The 23,104-nt window shown below is 42.6% G+C and overlaps 1 protein-coding gene across 12 annotated transcripts in view; it reads left to right on the forward strand.

Annotated features, from left to right (window-relative positions):
* The window catches only part of LOC112255258 (calcium-dependent secretion activator 1), a 180,363-nt gene that overhangs the window by 147,745 nt on the left and 9,514 nt on the right, over positions 1–23,104 (forward strand). For 4 of the 12 annotated variants that reach the window (XM_042324360.1, XM_042324361.1, XM_042324363.1 and 1 more), the window contains 7 exons: positions 2,867–3,022; positions 3,326–3,473; positions 5,231–5,305; positions 5,397–5,480; positions 5,893–5,925; positions 6,991–7,098; positions 22,026–22,130. In XM_042324360.1, the coding sequence (XP_042180294.1) occupies positions 2,867–3,022; positions 3,326–3,473; positions 5,231–5,305; positions 5,397–5,480; positions 5,893–5,925; positions 6,991–7,098; positions 22,026–22,130 (709 nt within the window). Of the gene's footprint in view, positions 1–907; positions 1,052–2,866; positions 3,023–3,325; positions 3,474–4,841; positions 4,857–5,230; positions 5,306–5,396; positions 5,481–5,892; positions 5,926–6,990; positions 7,099–22,025; positions 22,131–23,104 lie in introns of all 12 variants that reach the window. The other 8 variants (XM_042324355.1, XM_042324357.1, XM_042324358.1 and 5 more) reach the window with 3 other exon arrangements.

The following is a 23,104-nucleotide window of genomic DNA, read 5'->3' on the forward strand; positions in this document are numbered from 1 at the left end:
ATCAACTACAACATTTTATCCGTAAAATTTACCCGGAGGATTCAACCTCGTGGGGATCTTTATGCACCATTGACCTCAGTGAGAAGAAGAAGAAGGTAAGTCATGTGGGGAATGGGGCTGGTACAGGCTATATATCAGCATCATTTTCTAAATGTTGTTTGGCATTTTGGCATATTCACTAACACTGGTATGGCAGAAGCATTATTTTGAGAACAGCCATAATGATGACACTAAGCTGTCATTGTAATGATGGATCTATTAAGATACCTAAATATGAGCTCTTGCATAGCATGACATGAATATGCTATAGATATGCTATGAATATATTTCATTAACCTTTAATAATGTTGTTGAGACCTGTTGTAAAGCGTTCATGAAATACTTAAATATGTGTACTAAATGTGTTGTGGATATGTAGTCAAAGTAAATCGTTACCAAATATATTAATTTGTACTAGCAAGATTATTTACTATCTATTGAATTCAAATGTTTCCTATTGCAGCTAAGACCATATGTCTGAAAATGTTGTCGGAAACATTTTTCCTCTGTTTGGTATTCCCTAGTGTTCATATGGTATCCCTTGTATTAACGTCAAAGCTATTTGCTGTCACCATATGTTGAGTTATCAATTGTTAACTATATTTAGTCATTGTTCTCTTCAATGCTGATAAGACACTCTTTACGCATCATTTTTCAACATTAGATTTGTCTCTTCTATTCATTGCAACTATACCCTTACTTGTTTCAACTTAATAACAGCTATTTGTCTTGTAAATTTGCTCTGCCTCACCAATTGTTTTTCTTTTTCTTGGCATTGCTTCACTTTCCCTTTTAAAACACATCCATATTACCACTGTTATAGCACATCTTATTTATATTTGATTTGATGTCTGTTTCCTCTACACAGGAGCCTAACAAGTAATCTTCCTGATTTGAGTCTACCAAATGTCAAGCTCCAAATGCCCAAAGTACCAAATCTACCACCAGTTAGCCTTCTAACAATGCCTAGCTTTTCTACACCCAACTGGATGGCAGCTACATGTGACTCAGAGTGTGTATTGAGTCTCTGCTGGAGCCTGAAACATGAAAAATGCATGTGTGTTTTTGGCATGAACATGTCACATGTCCTCTGAAGTACTGGCTCAATTTCTGGAGATGTACAGGCAATATCCACCAATCCTAATTTAGATGGGGGCAGCTTTGACCTTGTTGATTTGACTTAGTTAGCTAATGGCAGCTACTCAACAATAGGCCACAATAAAACATTGACACATTTTACTCATACTGTAGTAGGGCCTGTAGTGCATTTGTAAAACCAACCATGCCTAACGTGCAGAAGTAGGAGAGCTTTGATCAGCCCTAGGGCTCCTGGTGCTTGTTTTACTGAGCCTCTCAGATACGCCTACTTTAAAACAGATCATGTTCACTCATTCACACCATGATAATGATCCCACTTTTATATTGACGGAATATGAAATTAAGTCCCATTTCATTAGTGATTCTGCCAGTTGTAAAACTCCATGTCTACCTGTTGGCTCTTAGCAGCCCTCTCGGGGAACCAAGGAGAGACACAGCATGCAGATAATTGCAAAGCTATGTTTAGATATGTTGATCAAAAGCACTTCTTCTGCACCTTGAGGTACACCTGACACATTACCAAAGTGAAACATTTTCAGCACCAGCTACTAAAAATGTGTGAAAGGAGAGAGAGAGATGAAATGAAATGAATACATTCGCTCCCAAAATGTAAAGGCACTGCTCTGTCAAAGATAGGCCTGAACTAAAAGCAGGTTTGGTATCTTGTAAATAATCCATAAAGACTAAGCCAATCTCACCCCACAAAATAAAACTCAAACACAGCCTTGACACAACCACATTGTTGATAATTAGGAAGAAACCGGCTCAGCCTATTCTAAAATATGTAGTAAAACAGTGTTCTTATTGTTCTACCTGCAGCCATGTTCATGCCAAGGCCCTAGCATGGGGAGTGGGGTTAGAGTAGGCAGTGTTTCAAAATGGAGAACCATCAATGGCTTTTCATTTTCCTCCTACTGCATGTGTTTGAACTGAAGGGTGGAAAGACACAAATTACATTTTAAGCTGATTGGAAAACACCAAGAATGGGAAATGCTAAATTACACATCATTATTAAATGATGCCCTACCCAAGCTAGTGTTTAAAAGTATTTAATTTGTGTCTTTCCATCACATGTATCTGTTCTCCAGTCTGCCACAGTGTGCTAGGGAGGATAAGTCCCTGTTTATCCTGTGTTGGAGCTCTTACCTGTGGGCACTAGTTGTGAGGAGGCCCCTGCGTGTCTGGAGAGACCTGTGTGGCTGGAGAGATCTGCTCTCTCTTTCTACAGGGTTTGGGGGAAGGGGACAGAGAATGGGAGTGGGATACAGTCTCCATCACCGCATCAGAAAGCAACCCCACCCTTCCTTGTGTGTTTTCCCAGAGTGCACTAACTAACTGACCAACCTGCAGTGTGCATGGACCCCTACTCTTTCCCTGGTTTTGATAACTACTCAACGCTGAGGTTATTAATTGGTCAAAGACATACTCATGTCTGTTTATTTTTACCATACACTGATTGGGACCTTGATGAACACAATTCATAGAATCTCATTGGCCAGGAATAGATCAAAGATATAGTATCTTCCATTCAAAATATTTTAGAACCAATCGGTAAATGGTGAAAATAACCCAAACAAAATGGAATCCTGAGACCTAGATTTGCCCATCCTCTCTGATCCTTGATGTAGTCCTCTACCCCCCATGTGTTCTCCTTTTCTCCTGTAACAGTGCTCTAACGTTTAACCTCTTAGCTGTGACCCCTGACCTGTACCCCGTTCTTCCTGCCCAGTAATGGCTCGGGGACCTCCGAGGATCTGTTCTGGAAGCTGGATGCGCTGCAGACCTTCATCAGAGACCTGCACTGGCCTGAGGAGGAGTTTGGCAAACACCTGGAGAGCAGGCTCAAACTCATGTCCAGCGACATGATTGAGTCCTGCGTCAAACGGTGAGAGAACACTCCTGAATGGGACCCTTGCACTTGCTTACACACAATTACACACATACACATACACATACACATATACCACTAACCTTGTGGGGACACACAATTCAATCCCATCCAAAATCCTATTTTCCTTAACCCTAAACCTTAGCTCCTAACCCTAACACTAGACCTAATTCTAACCCTAATTCTAACCTTAAACCTTCTAGAAATAGCAAGTATAGATTAAAACATTACACACACAGACATTGTAGGTCCGTGTATAGTGCTCCACAACCTCTCTCCTTTCTCTGTCCCTGTCTCCAGAACGAGGGTGGCCTTTGAGGCCAAGCTCCAGAAGAGCAGTCGGACCACAGACCTCCGCGTGCCTCAGTCCATCTGCACCATGTTCAACGTGATGGTGGATGCCAAGGCCCAGTCAGCCAAGCTGTGTGCCATGGAGCTGGGACAGGAGGTAGAGGATTCCTTCATCCCTATAGTCTTTAACCAGTCTTATATCAGACGTCAGATACCAGTCTTAGATCAGACATCAGATACCAGTCTTATATCAGACATCAGATACCAGTCTTATATCAGACATCAGATACCAGTCTTGTATCAGGCATCAGATACCAGTCTTATATCAGGCATCAGATACCAGTCTTAGATCAGACATCAGATACCAGTCTTATATCAGGCATCAGATACCAGTCTTATATCAGGCATCAGATACCAGTCTTAGATCAGACATCAGATACCAGTCTTAGATCAGACATCAGATACCAGTCTTAGATCAGACATCAGATACCAGTCTTATATCAGGCATCAGATACCAGTCTTATATCAGACATCAGATACCAGTCTTATATCAGGCATCAGATACCAGTCTTATATCAGGCATCAGATACCAGTCTTAGATCAGACATCAGATACCAGTCTTAGATCAGACATCAGATACCAGTCTTAGATCAGACATCAGATACCAGTCTTATATCAGACATCGGACACCAGTCTTAGATCAGACATCAGATACCAGTCTTAGATCAGACATCAGATACCAGTCTTAGATCAGACACCAGTCTTATATCAGACATCAGACACCAGTCTTAGATCAGACATCAGATACCAGTCTTAGATCAGACCTCAGACACCAGTCTTATATCAGACATCAGATACCAGTCTTAGATCAGACCTCAGACACCAGTCTTATATCAGACACCAGTCTTATATCAGGCATCAGATACCAGTCTTAGATCAGACCTCAGACACCAGTCTTATATCAGACATCAGATACCAGTCCACCTCCATCTGTACAGCCTCAGACCAACACAGTTTCCACCTATTATATTCCAGATGTAATATAACGTAAATCATTCTATTGATGTCTAATAGTGATTTGAATGATTTATCTTTCACTCACTGATTTATATGCTATATCACTGAGCATGTTGCACTGGATATACAGATCAGTATCCACCCTGGAGCAGTACCAATGCACTTTGGGAAAATCATTTTGTGCTCACCAGCTGTGTGTTAGATGTGTATTCTCTTAAAATTGCATGGATTCAGGAGCTCCAGGTCAATTAGAATCAGCATTTCTATGCTTCCATTTCTTTCTATTTGCTTATATTATGTCATGCTATTCTTATACAATACATGTTGTAAAGTAGTACATTCTGTATACTGTATGTATTTCTGTCAAAGTTTTCACTGACATTAGTTTCAATGGCACTTACTGTGATTGCCGTCTCCTGATTTAGCTTTTGCTTGAATATGTGCTTTTGCTGTAGTCGTTTGCTTTTTCACGATCATCTTTTAATTTCTTTTCTCTACCTTGTGAAAGTTTGTTAGAGATTGGGTAAGTGTGGCTAACAATTCAATTGAAATCTCACTCCCAGTTCCCAAATGTATAATTAGCCGTCAATGCAGTGTTCCCCAGTCTTCCAACACTTGAAATGTTTTGATTTCATTAGCATGTGTGTAGATGGTACTGAATATACATGGGGTCGATTTGACAGTTCTCATCACTGCACAATCTAGAGACAGATACCAATTATCAGCGCAGAATTAATTAGTCTGAGGTCTTTTACATGGCTCACGTGAAGACAAAAGAATACTGTCATACTACTGATTAGCATATTGGCCTACTGTGAGACCTGGTAGCAACAAACAGAAGGGAAGGGAGGGACGCTGGATTTGGACATCGTGACTAACATGTCTCTCTCCTAACAGAGACAGTACCATTCCCAAATCGACGCTCTCATAGAGGAGACTGTGAAGGAGATGATCACCTTACTGGTAGCAAAGGTGCTGTCTTACTCACATCTGAAAGTGATATTAAATGAATGTTGTTTTTAATGTGTTGGACTCGCCAGTAACATAACTCCCTGTCTGTCAGTTTGTGGTCATTCTAGAGAGTGTCCTAGCCAAACTGTCCAGATACGACGAGGGCACTCTCTTCTCCTCCTTCCTCTCTTTCACAGTAAGAACACACTCCTTCTCTCGTTCCCCTCTTTCTCATCGTACACTGCATACAGAACTGGACCCTGATCTTGAAATGATTTTAATCATCATAGGGTAGGATTAGTCTTGTTCAAATATTGTACCTTTAGCAAACATATGTTCTCTGCCTCAATTTGCTCATGATAACACTCCCAATGCATGAAAAGGTATTTTGAAAAAGTATTTTAGTAGTTTCCTGAACATTGTGATAGAAGTCTGCATTTTCTTTGAGTGAACTGTGTTATTACATTTCCTGGCATGACTCACTTAAGCATATTGCAGTCACACACTGAAGCTACACTCACAGTATACCGTTTTTGCAATGAAGAGAATTGGCACAGTTGGAATCTCAAATCTTTCCTTCTCACCTAAACTCTCTGTCTCATTTCAAGGTGAAAGCTGCATCAAAGTATGTGGATGTACCTGTAAGTGGGAGAAGAGCGTTATTATCAGTGTTTTTCTTGTCCCAGTCCAAGTGTGCGTGTGTACGTGTTTGTGTGTGTGTCATTCCATCTTCCCTGATATGGATCTGGGCAAAAACAGCCAGCTAGGCATGTCATTGTGAGTATCTCTGTTGTGTTGTGTAACAAAAACCCACAAAAGCTCAACACGTCACTTTTTAAATGTATGCCTTTGTCGGTGGATCTGTGATTGGGCCTCTTATGTCCGCAGGGCCAGAGCCCTAGTTTCTGCATGGTAATTGTTTGCTTAATGCACAAATAAAATGACACTGGAGAAACATACTAATTTGCACCCTTTGGAACCACTCAGGGATGTGTTAACTAAGTTCAGTTTACAGCGGGTAATACAAATTCATATGACCTCGTCCGCTGGCACAAAGGATGTGTTTCATATACCGGAGAAGAGGCGCGAGGGGGAAATACACACACACACCCACACACACACACACACACCCACACACACACACACAAATTGAGTGTCTTATTTGCAAACGCATTGTCCTGTTTGAATATTTGAGATGGCATGAGAAATGGCAGCCGTCCTAACAGTCTGTTCAGCAGCCTGATCACGTGTTCCTGGTTCTTCTGTTCACTTTGCACGTGCCCAGACTGTGACAGATGATTCTGGGCCAAGTACATATCTCTAATAGGAAGTTCAGTGAAAAGACAGCCATAGCCCAGGGTCTATATGCACTGCAAATGAAACACCTCTCCAGAGATGTCAACTGTACATTTTAATACTTTTTTTTTCTGAGTTGAAAATGACAATTTGATAACACTTTGGGTTGAATGTTTATTTTAAAACCTGTCAGTTTTTCATATGCATGTCTTAGAGCTTGACATGACATAACAGTTGATAATAACTTATGTCACTTTGCTGGTCTACATCATGTTTATTATGAGGTAAACAGGTTTCGGTGCCTTGGTGAGACAATGAATTCGTTTTTTTGGGGCTAATTACTCTTTCCCTCTTGTTCTCAACTCTCTCTCTCTCTCTCTCTCTCTCTCTATCTCTCTCATGTTCTGCAGAAGCCTGGGATGGACATTGCAGACGGTTACGTGACCTTTGTGCGCCATTCTCAGGACATGCTGCGGGATAAGGTCAATGAGGAGGTGTATGTAGAAAGGTTATTTGCCGTAAGTAACCAATGCCGCCGTCTCCTCCCTTACAGGGGGAGGCTCTCCAAGATGTGATAAAACAGTTGGTTCAGAGGGATAAGTCTCATTTTGAACAGCTCTCTGGCTTTTCTTCCACAGCTGTACAAGTAGCTCTTTCTCTCCTTCTCTCTGTTTCTACCCCTTGCTTTACTTCGAACTCTTCCCTCCATACTGAATACACTGTGCTCTAGCCTGTGTCTTTTCTACTGAAGTGTTCTGCATCTTCTGTTTATCTCTTGTTTGAGAAGTGCAAAATCTTGAGGAGGATTATCTTAAGCAGTGTTCTCTCTCTGCGAGTCAGCAAACAGGGGTCCGTCAATTAAATTCCACACAATAGAATGGCCTCCTATAAGATGACTTAATACCGTCTTTACAATTCCCCAGTCTAAATTCTGTCTTCAGTTAGAATACATTGTGTTCTTCCATTAATTGATCTGTAGCAACATTAATAATCAGATCAAAAGGTTATGGTTAGTAGGTCGGCTTATGCTGACCAGTTTGACCCACACTGCTGACCCGTTTCCCCACACACTGCTGACCCGTCCCCCACACACTGCTGACGCGTCCCCCACACACTGCTGACCCGTCCACCCACACACTGCTGACGCGTCCCCACACACTGCTGACCCGTCCACCCACACACTGCTGACCCGTTTCCCCACACACTGCTGACCCGTCCCCCACACACTGCTGACCCGTTCCCCACACACTGCTGACCCGTCCACCCACACACTGTTGACCCGTCCCCCACACACTGCTGACCCGTTCCCCACAAACTGCTGACCCGTCCCCACACACTGCTGATCCGTTTCCCCACACACTGCTGACCCGTTTCCCCACACACTGCTGACCCGTTTCCCCACACACTGCTGACCCGTTTCCCCACACACTGCTGACCCGTTTCCCCACACACTGCTGACCCGTCCCCCCACACTGCTGACCCGTTCCCCCACACACTGCTGACCCGTCCACCAACACACTGTTGACCCGTTCCCCACACACTGCTGACCCGTCCCCCACACACTGCTGACCCGTTCCCCACACACTGCTGACCCGTTCCCCACACACTGCTGACCCGTCCCCCACATTGGACTATATACAAGACATTTGGAACTGTCCCATTTTGACAATGAGGGCTTCCTCCAACTAAATCTTCCTCTTAGGAACGACAAACAGAAAGGAGGGCCTCTGACCCAGGGCTTATTGTAATGAGGGCTTAGGAAGGATGGGGCGAAAGAAAGAAAGAACGGAAGAAAGGGAAAGAGAGAAATATAATGAGTTTGTATTTGAGAGTGAATAAAGTGGGGGGGAGAAATGAGAAAAGAGAACACTGTCTTAAGGAATAGCCCGAAACCTGGTTATCTAAATAATCCTCTGATGCATGTTGACCAATTTGTCCACTACTCTTTTTGGGGTGAGAGCCTCAGATTGCACCTGTGCGCGTGTGAGGGTGGGTGTTATATGCGTGTGTGTGTGGCTTCCCCTAAGGCCTGCTGGCATGACCTGCCTTCTATCTTATCAGTCTTCTCTGAGTGAAAGTGTCTCTTCTCCATGTTTGTTTCTCTTGCTGCTTTGACCTGCTGTTTGGCTTGTATCGTCTTCTCTCAGAAGAGCATTTCTTTTCTGATTATAGCAGAGGCCTCTCTCTCTACATATATGTCACTCTCTATCTGTTCTCCCTCTGGCAGTACTGTGGCGTATGAAGGTGTCTTGCTGCGCTGTAGGACTCCTCTATGTTGTCCTTTTCTTGTCGCTCTGCTCAATATGACCAAGGCGTGATTGCTGCTGTTTCTATGCGTTCATGCTCAGGGATCAAAAAGCATAAAAACACCCTTGGTTCACTTGGTTTTCTGTGTATTTTCCCTTTCCTTCCATCTATTTCTTTTTCTCACTTGAACCACAATGCCTTTCAACATTTCTTTCAGCTTTACTTTGCAAACACTTTCCCACCTAGCTATATATTTTGAAATGGAACTTATCTCTCATGTCAGATTGTTTTAACACATTATGTCCAGTGGCATGATTCAGAGTCAAATAATCTTTCTGTGTACATCTACTAGCAAGGCCCATCTCCCTCGAGATTCAACCCATACATTTTTTTTAAAGCTTACAGCACCTGGTATTCCCAGGTGGTCTCCCGTCCAAGTACTACCAGGCCTGACCCTGGTTAGCTACCAAGATCAGACATGTTCAGGGTGGTCTGGTCACAAGCCTATTTTCTTTTGCCCATTTTATCCCCGAATTATGACCTTGGCTCATCACTGCAACTCCCAAATGGGCTCGAGAGAGGCAAAGGTCGAGTCATGCATCCTCTGAAACATGACCCGTCTGACCATGCTACTTCTTATTACACTGCTCACTTAACCCGGAAGTAAGCCACACCTATGTGTCAGAGGAAACACAGTTCGACTGACAACCAAGTCAGCTTGCATGCGACCGGCCCTGCCACAAGGAGTCACTAGAGTGTGATGAGCCATGGGAAGCCCCCTGGCTAAACACTCCCCTATCCCGGAAGGCGCTGGGCCCATTGTACACCGTCATATGGGGCTGCCGATCACAGCCGGCTGTGACACAGCCTGGGATCGAACCCCAGTCTGTAGGGACGCCTCAGCACTGCGATGTAGTAATTTTGACCACTGCGCCACTCAGGGACACATTTTGACAGCACAAGAGTGCAGGGATGTTGCCAAAACAGACACTATCGTTTGAATTACTCTACATAGCTCTTAAAATACTTTAATACTTTGAGTATTAGTCGGTTTTTGCAACATCTCCACATTGTTAAGCTGTCAAAATTGTGCCCAAATGTTGATGCTCCCCCAAACAACATAGTCTAGGAACATATAATTTCAGCCTTACTGCTTATTAGACATAAATGTCTGCCTTCACCGACACCCCCGATAACACTTTATAGAAAGGACTAAAGAACATGGGGATCATACCACTTTTAAACAGAGAGAGGGGGGGGGGGGCATCTGTTCTGTAAAAATAAGGATGGGGATTGTTTGTTTTGTTCTTTTATTTCCAGGGATAATCATTTATTCTTTAACTAATTCTAAAGTAGCACGTGCTGTTGTCTGTAAACAAAATATGCATCCTGCCAGACATAACCAAAGGCCCAATACAGCCGTTTTAATATCAATATAAAATCATTTCTGGGTAACAATTAAGAATTTTACTCTAATAGATTTATGTTAAAATGGGCAAAGAAATTTGCAAAAAAAAACAAATTCTCAAGCAAGAATTTTGCCCGGAATGTCTGGGAGGGGAAAACTGAAAAATAGCTGTTATTGGCAGAGAGGTTTGGAACTATATTTGTTGTTGGTCTATTAACCAATTTACACCATGGAAAGCGTAAACTTCCTCCCGTGCAAACCTGCTGATTAGAAGGTCCTGTGTAGATTGCATATTCAACCAGCAACTATCAGCAAATAACACTAATCAAATAGTTTTATCAGCTGTACAATATGATGCAAAACACAGGAAAACTGAATTTTGACTAAACTAGACCTTTCATGTGGTTTTTTGGGGGGGGGATAAATTATAACATAATTATTAGGTATTCATGAAGTTATTACCATTTCAACCATGTTATTTCTAAGACAAAAAACAGGTGAACAGCCAATATTAAAGTTAAGTGTAATCAAAATATATTTATCTTGGATAAATACTTTTTTGCTGGGATATTTTTATTTTCAAGAAATAAAACAACAATGCTACCCATCCATGATATCCACCTAAACATAATATGAAATTGATTTGCATTTCAGGTGTTTTGATGTCATCCCATAATAGATTATCAGAAGGCAAGATTTAAATCCTGTACTATTTTATCATAATATAAAACAAATTAAGAGATTGAGATGCTGACCTTGAAAATAACATTATTATTCTCTGTACTGCTGATCATGAGGCGATTACTTTTCAAATCACACAATGCCTCTATAAATTAATATCCCTCATGTACATTTTCCACATCTAGACAAAAACCAAAGATCAAAATTCTCTCTTCTGTCTTTTGATCTCCCTTTGACCTGCAATGATTTACGTCCCACGTTGAGTTGGTACATTTGGTGCCCGTTTAGAATAGATGATTTAGAAGGAGCCAAAAGACCAATCAGATGTGTGGAGGGAGTGTCTTAGCCCTATAAAGGTTAAGGTCAGATTTAGTGGTATGGGTGTGGCCTGAACCCTTCCTAAGACTCCATTCTAATACCCACCCTCAGCCTTAGACCTGAGCAACTGCTCTGAGGAGTAACGACATAAGACGTTCCTCTAAGGAAAATGTCTGTTTTCAATTGTTTCTCCTACCCTAATCTCTTGGGTCCTGATGACATTTGGTCAAGGGTTTAAATGTAATTGTGCATGTGTGTGTGTTTTGGAGCCAGTTGATCTGGAAGCATACCTTATGTCCCCTCAGGGTTAATTAGGGTGGAGACATGGATTTCTTCAAGACGTCAGTAGATGTCATATCAGACACAATAAGGATATGGTTCACTTCATTTAAATACATGTCAGAAGCACTGACTTTAGCCTGGGATGCCGTTTGACATCAGACTGACCATATGGGCATAAGTTAATATGTTCGGAAAACAACAACACCCAAGAAATGAATTATGATTGGAGACATATTAGAAAGTGAATAAGGCCTATGTTGTGACAGATTGGATGGCAGGGGGGGCTGGTAAACCATAACATCAGTAACAACAGCTCTATAGCTCTGTGCCAATGTCAAGAGGGTAAAACAACAACAAAAAATCTGAATTGTTATTGCAATCAGTGAGAAGAAAAATACTATTTGATTCAGGCCATTGTTACATGCCACGATCCTCACCATGAATCCAATCATTCTATGATCTCTTTAATAATACATTTTTGTTTGTGAAAATTGAGGCTCGGACAGGTGTACTGGATGTGTGTGTTTGTGCGTCTGTGTATGTGTGTGTGTATGTCTGTATGTGTGTGTTTTTGTGTTTGGGGAGAGTGATGCGGGTATTATTCAACAGTAATGATTAATCTTTCAGGACTGTTCTCAAAGTACAGATGGCTTTTGTGATGTGCTATAGGTTTTACAGAGGAGCAATTTTTATTTTTCCAAGCTGCCTAAGCGGCACCAAATTGTATACAGTGCTAAAGAGATGAAACTCGCAGTCAGATGGCTAAGTTTGTTAAGTTCAGGGGCAGGGAAAGGGTGGGAGCTGGATGGAGTGAGCGAGTGTGTGGGGGAGAGGAACAAATAATTTGTTTTCTTCACCCCATATCCCCTCCTCCTCTCTGGTAGTTCTTGAAAGAACAGCTGAAGAGAAGAGGATTAAAACAGCTGTGCTTAACGCTCATCGACTTAATGCGGCTGGCCCAGAGATCTGTGATTAAAACAGCCATCTCTTTAGTCAAGGCCAAATCCAGCACTGCACTGATATGCTAGCTGCCTGGTGTGGGCCTCCAGCCTCCAGTGCATTTTGGGAGATTTTGGGAGGCATGGTGCCCGGCCGGCACTGGGTTCAGTTGTTCCTGGCCAACCACAGATACACGGATTACATGGGTCAATTATAGACTTAATCTGCCTCCTGGGGATTAGGGCCCAGCTCATTGATTGATTTGAAGTATTTCCGTTGACCTTGGTAGTTATCAGATCTGCTAGATTGCACTTTATGACAAAGTTAAAACGCTTTAATCGCCACGCAGGGAATGGGTTCACGACTGCCAAGGGCAATGGAGGGGAGAGCAGGATGGGTTTGGTTCGATTGAGATTGCGCTGCTGCTGTTACTGTTGATGTTGCTGCTGGCTTGTGCTTGTGGTGATGATGAGGAGGAGGATAACTGACAGACCTGCTGCAATACCACTTCACTGTCCTAGACACTTTACCACTTTTTCAGGATCCTGTCGCCAAGCGCAGAGCCAAGTGAACAGTTTAATCAATTTGAGCTTCTTGTGCAGCACGCAAAATTAACTGCCAGGGCGGGTCAGGCAGACGGAGAGGAGAGCCAGGGTGGGTCAGGCAGACGGAGAGGAGAGCCAGGGTGGGTCAGGCAGACGGAGAGGAGAGCCAGGGTGGGTCAGGCAGACGGAGAGGAGAGCCAGATAAACAAGCTAAAGGACAGAAACGAGAGAATGAAGGTTTGAAGGCTCTAGTTAGACCAAGAGTGATGACCCTGCTTTGTTTCTTTGTTGAGGAGATTACAGTCAACATACTAGATATTGCAGATAGTGGTAGGATGTAGGATAGGATGTAGTGATCACAATATATTAGCCATATGTAGGAAAACCAAAGTTCCAAAGGCTGGGCCTAATATAGTGTATTTGCTGGTCTGTGGTGTGTAATGAGGAGCAACCAGACGCTGCACTTGACACATTTATGAAACTACTTATTCCAGTAACTAATAAGCACGCACCCATTAAGAAAATGACTTTAAAAACTGTTAAATCCCCTTGGATTGATGAGGAATTGAAAAATTGTATGGTTGAGAGGGATGAGGCAAAAGGTATGGCAATTAAGTCTGGCAGCCCAACTGATTGGCAAACATACTGCAAATTAAGAAATCATGTGACTAAACTAAATAAAAAATAAACTACACTATGAAACAATGATACATTATATAAAGAATGACAGTAAAAAGCTTTGAGGCACCTCAAATGAAATTTTGGGTGAAAAGGCCAACTCGGCTCCTTCATTCAATGAATCAGATGGCTCATTCATCACAAAGCCCACTGATATAGCAAACTTAGGAATGACAAGCCAGCAACAAACGCTGACACCACACATCCAAGTATATCGGACCAAATTATGAAAAACAAGAATTGTACTTTTGAATTCCATAAAGTCAGTGTGGAAGAGGTGAAAATATTATTGTTGTCTATCAACAATGACAAGCCACCGGGGTCTGACAATCTGGATGTAAAATGACTGAGGAGAATAGCAGATAATATTGCCACTCCTATTTGCCACATCTTCAATTTAAGCCTACTAGAGAGCGTGTGCCCTCAAGCCTGGAGGGAAGCTAAAGTCATTCCGCTACCCAAGAATAGTAAAGCCCCCTTTACTGCCTCAAATAGCCGACCAATCAGCCTGTTACCAACCCTTAGTAAACATCTGGGGAAAAATGTGTTTCAACAGATACAAGGCAGTAAACAAATTGACAGCATAATTTCAGCATGCTTATAGGGAAGGACACTCAACAAGCACAGCACTTACACAAATGACTGATGATTGGCTGAGAGAAATTGGTTGATAAAATGATGGTGAGGGCTATCTTGTTAGACTTCAGTGCAGCTTTTGACATTATTGATCATAGTCTGCTGCTGGAAAAACATATGTGTTATGGCTTTACATCCCCTGATATAATGTGGATAAAGAGTTACTTGTCTAACAGAACACAGAGGGTGTTCTTTAATGGAAGCCTCTCAAATATAATCCAGTTAGAATCAGTAATTCGCCAGTGTAGCTGTTTAGGCCCCTTGCTTTTTAACATTTTTACTAACGACATGCCACTGACTTTGAGTAAAGTCAGAGTGTCTATGTATGTAGATGACTCAACACTATACACGTCAGCTACTACAGCGACTGAAATGACTGCAACACTCAACAAAGAGCTACAGTTAGTTTCAGAGTAGGTGGCAAGGAATAAGTTAGCCCTAAATACTTCTAAAACTAAAAGCATTGTATTTGGAACAAAATACTCACTAAACCCAAAACCTCAACTAATTCTTTAAATAAATCATGTGGAAATTGAGCAAGTTGAGATGACTAAACTGCTTGGAGTAGCCCTAGATTGTAAACTGTCATGGTCAAAACATATTGATGCAGTAGTAGCTAAGATGGAGAGAAGTCTGTCTATATTAAAGCGATGCTCTGCCTTCTTAACAACACTATCAACAAGGCAAGTCCTACAGGCCCTAGTTTTGTCGCACCTTGACTACAAGGTCGTGTGGTCAGGTGCCACAAAAAAGGACTTGCGAAAATTGCAATTGGCTCAGAACAGGGCAGCATGGCTGGCCCTTGGATGTACACAGAGAGCTAATATTAATAATATGCATGGCTATGTCTCCTGGCTGAAAGTGGAGGAGAGATTGACTTCATCACTACTTCTATTCATGAGAGGTATTGAATTGACATGTTGAATGCACCGAGCTGTCTGTCTAAACTACTGGCACACAGCTCAGACACCCATGCATACCCCACAAGACATGCCACAAGAGGTCTCTTCACAGTCCCCAAATCCAGAACAGACTATAGGAGGCACACAGTACTACATAGAGCCATGACTGTATGGAACTCTATTCCACATCAAGTAACTGACGCAAGCAGTAAAATTAGATTTAAAAAACAGATAAAAAAACACCTTATGGAACAGCGGGGACTGTGAAGCCACACAAATATTGGCACAGACACACACACACTATACATACACATGGATTTAGTACTGTAGATATGTGGTAGTGGTGGAGAAGGGGCCTGAAGGCACACAGTGTGTAGTGAAATCTGTGAATGTATTGTAATGTTTTTAAAATGGTATAAACTGCCTTAATTTTGCTGCAGAATAAATACAAATACAAACTTTCAATGTTAGCTATACATTGTATTTTAGTTTTTGTAATCTATATATTTGTTTAACTTTTTTTATAATGCAATGAATGTATAGTATAATTTCTTGGGACAGACATGCGTGTGTTCCTATTTACACTAGGGTGTGAAAAGAAAGCACATGTTTTGGTTGTTGTTTCTGTTGTTTACCAGTCAGGGTTTCATTTTGGGGATTTAGTTTTTCACTTTTACTGTGAAAAAATACATCATGTAGAATGAAATACTGTATTTGCCCTATTGAATACTATACAATATTCATGAGGGGGGGTTGTGTTGTTGATCTTCCTTTATCAATTGGATTAACTTCATATCAAATTACATTTACAAAAAGAGAAGCAAACATGTTTACTATTTAAACAAAAGCGTCATTGACTCTGGGAAAATCTACGTAGTCACAAATATGGTTGATGAAATGTTTTTAGGAGGATGAGGACGTGTTAACACAATGCATGCCAGTCTTAGATATATTGTGTATGAATCCAATAGCACGAGTAAGATGCATTTGTCCCATGTAAAGCCATGATACATCTCATTATGAACGCAATGCTTATTGTTTTTCATGCCAGTTAATAATCTCTTTATGTCGATATAAACCAATGGTGAAAAGAGGCTTTGGAATGGATAATGAAGAATCTGGATGATAGAAGGCCAGAATAAAACAAGACTAAGGATAACAAACAGGTAGTATATAGACTCAATGCAACTGTTGAAAACATGTCAAAAGGTTTCGCTTCCTTTTAATGACGTCTGTAAGCAGCTTAGACTCTTTATAATTACTGAGGGAGCATTTTGTTTCCCCCCATCCATCCATCCATCTACCCTCACTGTGATCTTGGACTCTGGCATAAATCCCTCCTGACCCACCCCAGAGGGCCAGAGGTCCATGTCAGTGGTCAACACCAAATGAGGAAAGGAATGGATGAATAACATAAGATGAGGGAAATGGAAGTTAAATGGAGCTGTCTTTTATGTTGAGTGGGACAAGTCCTCCTGTTGGGGGAAGGGGGGTGACAGGATTGGTTGATCACACATACACACACACCATTTTCTCTGTTTCGCTCTCCTCTCTCTCTCTTTCTCTGTTTTCCTCTGTCTCTCGCTCTCTATCGAAAGGGAGGTATGGTGGCATTTGTTTGATTAACTTGTCTGACAAAAGTGACAGCTGCTTGCCGGTGCATGTGGATGAGAGGCTCAGCGCGGGTCCCTCTTTGTACATCTGTCAGCGGAGAGGCAGGGGGAAAGGGTGAAAAGAAACAAATTGGTCCCAAAAGGCAGGCCATTCACCTTCTGCACCCCCTCTCTTCCCCCCTCCCCTCCTTCCCATTCAGGTGCTCGGCGGGATCCTCAAGTGCTTGCTGGCTTATTCCATTTCGTTCCCCCTATAGTCTGAAGTCCACAAGTGTTTTACCCATCATTCTGAGCCCCTGAATCCACCTCTAAGCAGCCTTTTGAAAGGAGTATGGCTCACTTTGCTCAGGCCTTTGCTCGGTTTTATTCACTGAGCTTTTCTGTCCTTTATTGTGTGTTTACTCAATGGCGCGGTGTAGTCCACAATTCCAACCATTTAGTTCCTCAGAACATGCGCTTTCTCTCTTTTTTTAACCATGTTTTTGTAAAGTACTCTTATTTTGACACTGTAATCGGTTCAACTGACACTAACTAGTGTAATGTGACTGGTGTTTTTGTAAGAGACTCAGATTGCAACGGAAAATGTTCTCGCTTGCTTTCCTTTGATATAAACATTTATGTCAGTCTTGTGTTACATATGCACAGAACATTTATTGTTAGCCTTACTTATTTCACATTTCTTTAAAAGGAAAGGCTGACTACCTTAGTGATTTAGTAGTGGTTGGGCACACACAGAGGATTTTTGTTCCACTTAAGGTTGCGCTGAAGCGTGTGAATCGTTGGCCGGCCTCTCCTTTGTAGATACGGCACAATCAGAACAGTTTGAAGCCCATAAACTTGCTGAGCCTGAAACTTTATTTCAATTTTGCCTTTCAGAGTGCTGCGCTCTATGTTTAGAGAAGTAGAAAGGAGAGCGGTGTGAGCGGAGCGCAGGGTGCTGGCAGGATCTGAGGGCCACAGCAGCAGTGGTGCTCAGCCAGCGTGGAGGGACACGGCATAGGGCCGTCAGCTTCCTGTGAAAGGACGGACTACCTATGGGATCAGCTCTTTTGGGGGGTGGGGGAGACCTGGGGGTCACCGGTGTGAGTTACTATGGTAATTGAGTTCTGTCATCAATGGGCCTCCTCTCAGGAGCTATAAAGCAGACAATAACAGGCAAGCAGCAGCGTTGAAAAGCAAGCAGGTAGGATTACTCTGCCCCTTTGTCGTAAGTGCATAATGTCTTGTAGTCAGATTTAAAGACTTCGCAACCCCTGGGTCCTCCCCTCAGCCGCCCGCTGGGGGGCCTAATTTAGCTGCCCTGGCTGCCAGCTCTCTCTGGGCCAGGAGACCAGTGTGGACAGCTCTTTTTAACCACTAACAAAGCCCTGTAGACACCCTGGCCGGGAGTGCTGGAGAAAGGTTGTGCCTTTGATCGGCCCTACCACTCTTTAATGGATTTTTGAGGATTGTTTTGTTTTTATTTTAAGGAGCTTGTAGAGCAGAGGCTGTGTGTGTTCTTGAGTGAATGCACAAGTGCGCACGCGCGTGTGTGTGTGTGTGTGTGAGAGAGAGAGAGAGAGAGAGAGAGAGAGAGAGTGTTAAAAAGGAAAAGTATTGGTGCGTAATGTCTCTGTGATACACAGTGGCCTCCCCTCCTTTAAATGTAAGCCTGTCACTTTGCATTAGCATCGTTGCGGCAACAATCATCATTCCATGCCTCCCGCTAATTGCAGACACAGCTGGGTCCCAGCAGGACACTTACTACACACCCCAGCCTTGCACCAACCAGGGCCAATCTGTGGAGCACTAACACACACACACACCACACCTACTATAAGATCCAAGCTCAATCAGGCCAGATCCAATCTGGTCTGTAGCACTGACACATACACAATCACATGCACACACACAGACCTTTGCACACAAAGGCACACACACATCACCACCAGCAAGGGCGGAAAGAGGCAGAGTCACAGGTTGCTTGTAATCCCCCTATACCCCCCATGGAAGGGCCCCCGCCTCTGCTCCAGCATTCCTGCTTTTTGTGTTTTTTGGGGTCCAGGACAAAGGCCTAAGCCGACCCCTTACCAGTCCTCTGTTCTAGTCTCGCAAAAGCGTAGTGGGACTGGTGTATGTGTTTATGTGTGTATGCATTGGGATATGAGGGGAGGGGTATGCAGATTTGCACTGAATTCTGTTGGTTGCCCCCCTGCCAGGCGTTATGGCTTCCTGTAACATGTCATATATGAGTGTGAACACCAGGTTCAAGGCGGGGTGTTGTGTGTAGTGGTGTTTGGTGGTGGAGGGGCGTGGGGGGGTTGGTGTTGCAGGGGGCAGGAGGTTGCACTGCCTCCCAGCTCTTTACCCCTCTTCGGGACCTGCAGATGTTTGTATGTGTGTGATGAAGCAGTGGAACCCCCATCCGTAGGCGCACACATATACACACACACACACGCAAAGACACACAACCATCCAAAACCACCTTCATTATCCAATCCCTAATATCAGATGGAACTTGATAGAATGTCACAGTGTCACAGATTTGATCCCTGTTGGTTTATGACATTATATATTCAGAGTCATATTACACTTATTTTGGCTGTCAGCTATTGCTAGCCTCCTGCTGATCCCAATCGAGCCTAAAAAGAGTGAGTGCCTGGGTGTGTTCATCTGTTCTGAGAGATTTGTTAGGGTTTGTTAGTCTGTTCAGAGTGGAACAAAGCAAGAGTGCCATCACTGTTCATTTCACAAGCCTGGCATCAGAGTCTGTCACTCTCTGAGTTTCCCTTGAGCACCACGCCTCACACACACACACACAAAAAGAAAAATTGGACCTGAAATCAAAAATGGATTGCCCTCCCTTCAGCTAAATATATTTGACCTAAACCCTCCCTGAATGTTTGAAAAAACAAATGACCCTCCCGTATACCCAAAATAATCATTCAAATATAAAGGTGATATTAGAGGACATGATAACATTTACCCTCACTTCTTGGACAGACCACAGCCTTAGATATGCAGTTTTACCAACTGTTCATTGTCCTGTAAGCATTACATGGCAACGCAGGAATTTTGACCAGAAGATTGTGGGTTTGCAGACCACCGTGGACAAGAATAGGGGTGGAAAGATCTCCTTCGTAGTTAAAGTATTGCATGAATCTATCATCATATTTGAAGGTCCGAGAAAAAATTGCATTTAATAAAAATCTCTTGCAATTCTACGTTATTTTACATATTAGCAGAATCTTTTTTAATACCACACAAATTACTGAAATTACATGCTAAGAATGGACTGAGAGATAGGCCTATGTGTTCATCTTATCATATTTCTCCAATGCCAAATCAGTGATTGTTTGCAACGAAACTGTCCCTGTTTGCAAATAATACAATCTGAGACATCATTAGGAATCTTAGCATGATGGGTTACTTTCAAAAGTTATGCATACCTTTCCACCCCAGACAGAATAGGCCTACCGACGCAGAAAAATGTAAGCTTTAACTGCTGGCTACTCTTCTTCTGTGGCTTAACCTAAGAAGTGTAGGTAACAAGTGTTTCCCTAAAAGCTGCCTGAGTTTCAACATCTTCTATTGTACAGAAAGTGAATAGTTTAATCAATTGATAGTGACAGAATTAGATTACTTCCCAAGCAAAGTGCATTTTTTGTCTCCTTGTCTATAGAAGGTTGTAGCTCAGCCTCTGAATGTAAAAGAAACTAAACAATGACATCATCATATGCATCTGTGTCACTTCTTCCCAGATATTTTACTGCTTGTTTCTAGCATAAAGCATTGGGGACCAAAGTGCTGTTATAGATCAGTTTATATGAATGGATCCGCTTTATTTTCTTCCAGATCCTAAACTAACAAAGGGTATGCCTGTGCTTTTTGCCATTTACTTGAATTAAAGTTTTAAAACATTAAATAAACAATAATCCTATTTAGAGGTTATGAAGGTGAAAGAAAGAGAGGCTGACAAGGAGAGATGGAAGGAGGGCAGAGTGAAAAGAGGAGAGCGAGAGCAGTCACACCAGGCCTGGCCTCTCGGCGTGGGGTCGTGCTAGGGGCGAGATCACAGCCCTGCTGCCATGGCGATTCCTTCACAGGCACAGAGCGGCAGAGAGGAAGCTGCCACAGTGGTACACATGCAGCAGGTTCCCACAGTGATTCATCCCGCAGAGAAGGCCTTTACGTTGTACCCTTACTTACCCCAGCACAACTCCAGGGAGAAGCTATACACCAGGGTTCCCCACCTGGCGGCCCACAGGCCAACTTTGGCCCACTGTGGATTGTATTTGGCCCCCCAAGTCAGGGAATTATTTCCACACATAATAGCAAGATATGTGATCGTATACAAATGTAAGCAAGGATTAAAATGTTAATGTTTTCGTCAAATATTTGTAGTCTACAAATTATTTGTAATTATGTTTCGGCCCCCTGACCATCCAATCAAGAATAAATCGACCCGCGGCTAAATCTAGTTCATGATCCCTGCCATACACTGTCATCTAGAAAAGGAACTGATGATGTATGTACTATTGTACCTACTGGGGTATGTTCTCTTGAAACATGAAGTACTGTATACTGATAGCTACTTTTTATCTAGCTCCCTGGTAGAGAAGGTGCCTTGTGGCCTGAAAAATTGTTCTCATATCTCATGACAGTCTTTTTTGCACATGAGTGTAAAAAAGGACACAGCAGAAGGCCTCTCATTGACAGTGTGAAAGTTCCAGCAACACAAACTCAAGAGTCATCCCAGATATGTTCTCCTTTCTTGTCTCTGCCTGACGGTTGAGCGCTAGTCCACTCTGATTAGCATCAGCCTGCCCTGATCATTACCAATCAATTAGACTTCAAACAGGACTCAGCCCACAGATAAACATCTGGAGCCTCTCAGCTATAGCTACTCCGGTTATAGAAGAGGTGATTCCAGTTCACTCTCCCCTCAGCTGAGAGAGAGAGAGCGGCAGCAAGAGGGAGTCAGTTAGTCAGAGGGTAATGAGTGAGTGAAAGAGACTGAGAGAGGGTTGTTGAGATGGAGAGAAATACAGAGATGGAATGAGAGGGGGATGACAGGAGAAAGAGAGGGCAAATTGTGTAAATTACTATGAAATGCTGGTTCTGCTCTGTGTGTTCTGTATTCTGGTTGTCTATGTGTGTGTACGTGTGTGTTTGTGTGTTTGTTTTGCTGGAGACAGTTGTGTTTGTGTGTTGCAGCAATGGTACACCAGCACCATGAACCTCCTGGGTATGTGGCTGACTGACCGGATGGACCTACAGCTCCATGTCTACCAACTCAAGATCCTCATCAGAGTAGTCAAGGTAAGTCAAGCTCAGCCAGTAGGCCTGTTCCAGGGCATCCCAAACCAATCGGTCATTCATTCAAAGTAATATATCAAGATTCACAATCAAATAGTGTAGAATTACATGATTTCATTTTTAAAATAAAATGTTTATATTCTCTTAATCTGTGACCCATATCGAATGAGTTGTGACCTACTGTACCTTCTCATGGCTTGATAGGAAGCCTAGTAGTGACAACCATTGTTTCTCTGTCCCGTGTTAATATTTCAGTGTGATGTTGGTGCAGTGTGAACAGTAACAAGTCTTACCAGCATAATGTCATGTCACACATTTATTTCTGTTCTCTCAGAGACTGATGAGGCCTGTATATGCATGGGATCTGTCCTCACATATAGTTTCAGTGCCAGATGATTTAGTACAAAAATGGGTCAATAGGATGTCCCCGGAACGTCAGAAAATTGTAGCCTAAAGTCATCAGGACGTTGTGTCATGGTCCCCATGAGGTTTTTGTCTCGTACACGGCGTGTTCCTGATGGGCGCAAAGGAACGTCCCACCCACACAAAATGTAACTCTCTATCCAGGGCAACCGGACCCTAGTTTCATTTCACCTCACTCCTTGTTACTGTTGCTAGGCCCATCAAGGGCCCTGATTGGTGAATCACTTATCCAATCACAGCTCTTTGTCTTTTGGCAATGTTAGGGACACCCACACAAAAAGTGCTTTTAACATTATGTTTTCAACGTACATATTGGATCCACTTCGGCATACATGATTACATTGCATTCCGATCTTCCTGCTACGACACCAAGTTAATGTCAATGACTGAGTTCACCTGTACTCCTACACTTTTCACTTCAAAGTAAATCTCAGCTCTGTTAAAAATACACAAAAAAGCGATTATATTTATTATAGTGATTCCGGAGTAACATTAAAATATGCCCCACCAACATTAAACAACAATATGGAAGAAAAAAAACCTCAAATAGCTAA

The sequence above is a fragment of the Oncorhynchus tshawytscha genome, linkage group LG07 (assembly GCF_018296145.1).
Source record: "Oncorhynchus tshawytscha isolate Ot180627B linkage group LG07, Otsh_v2.0, whole genome shotgun sequence".
Classification (NCBI taxonomy): Eukaryota; Metazoa; Chordata; class Actinopteri; order Salmoniformes; family Salmonidae; genus Oncorhynchus; species Oncorhynchus tshawytscha.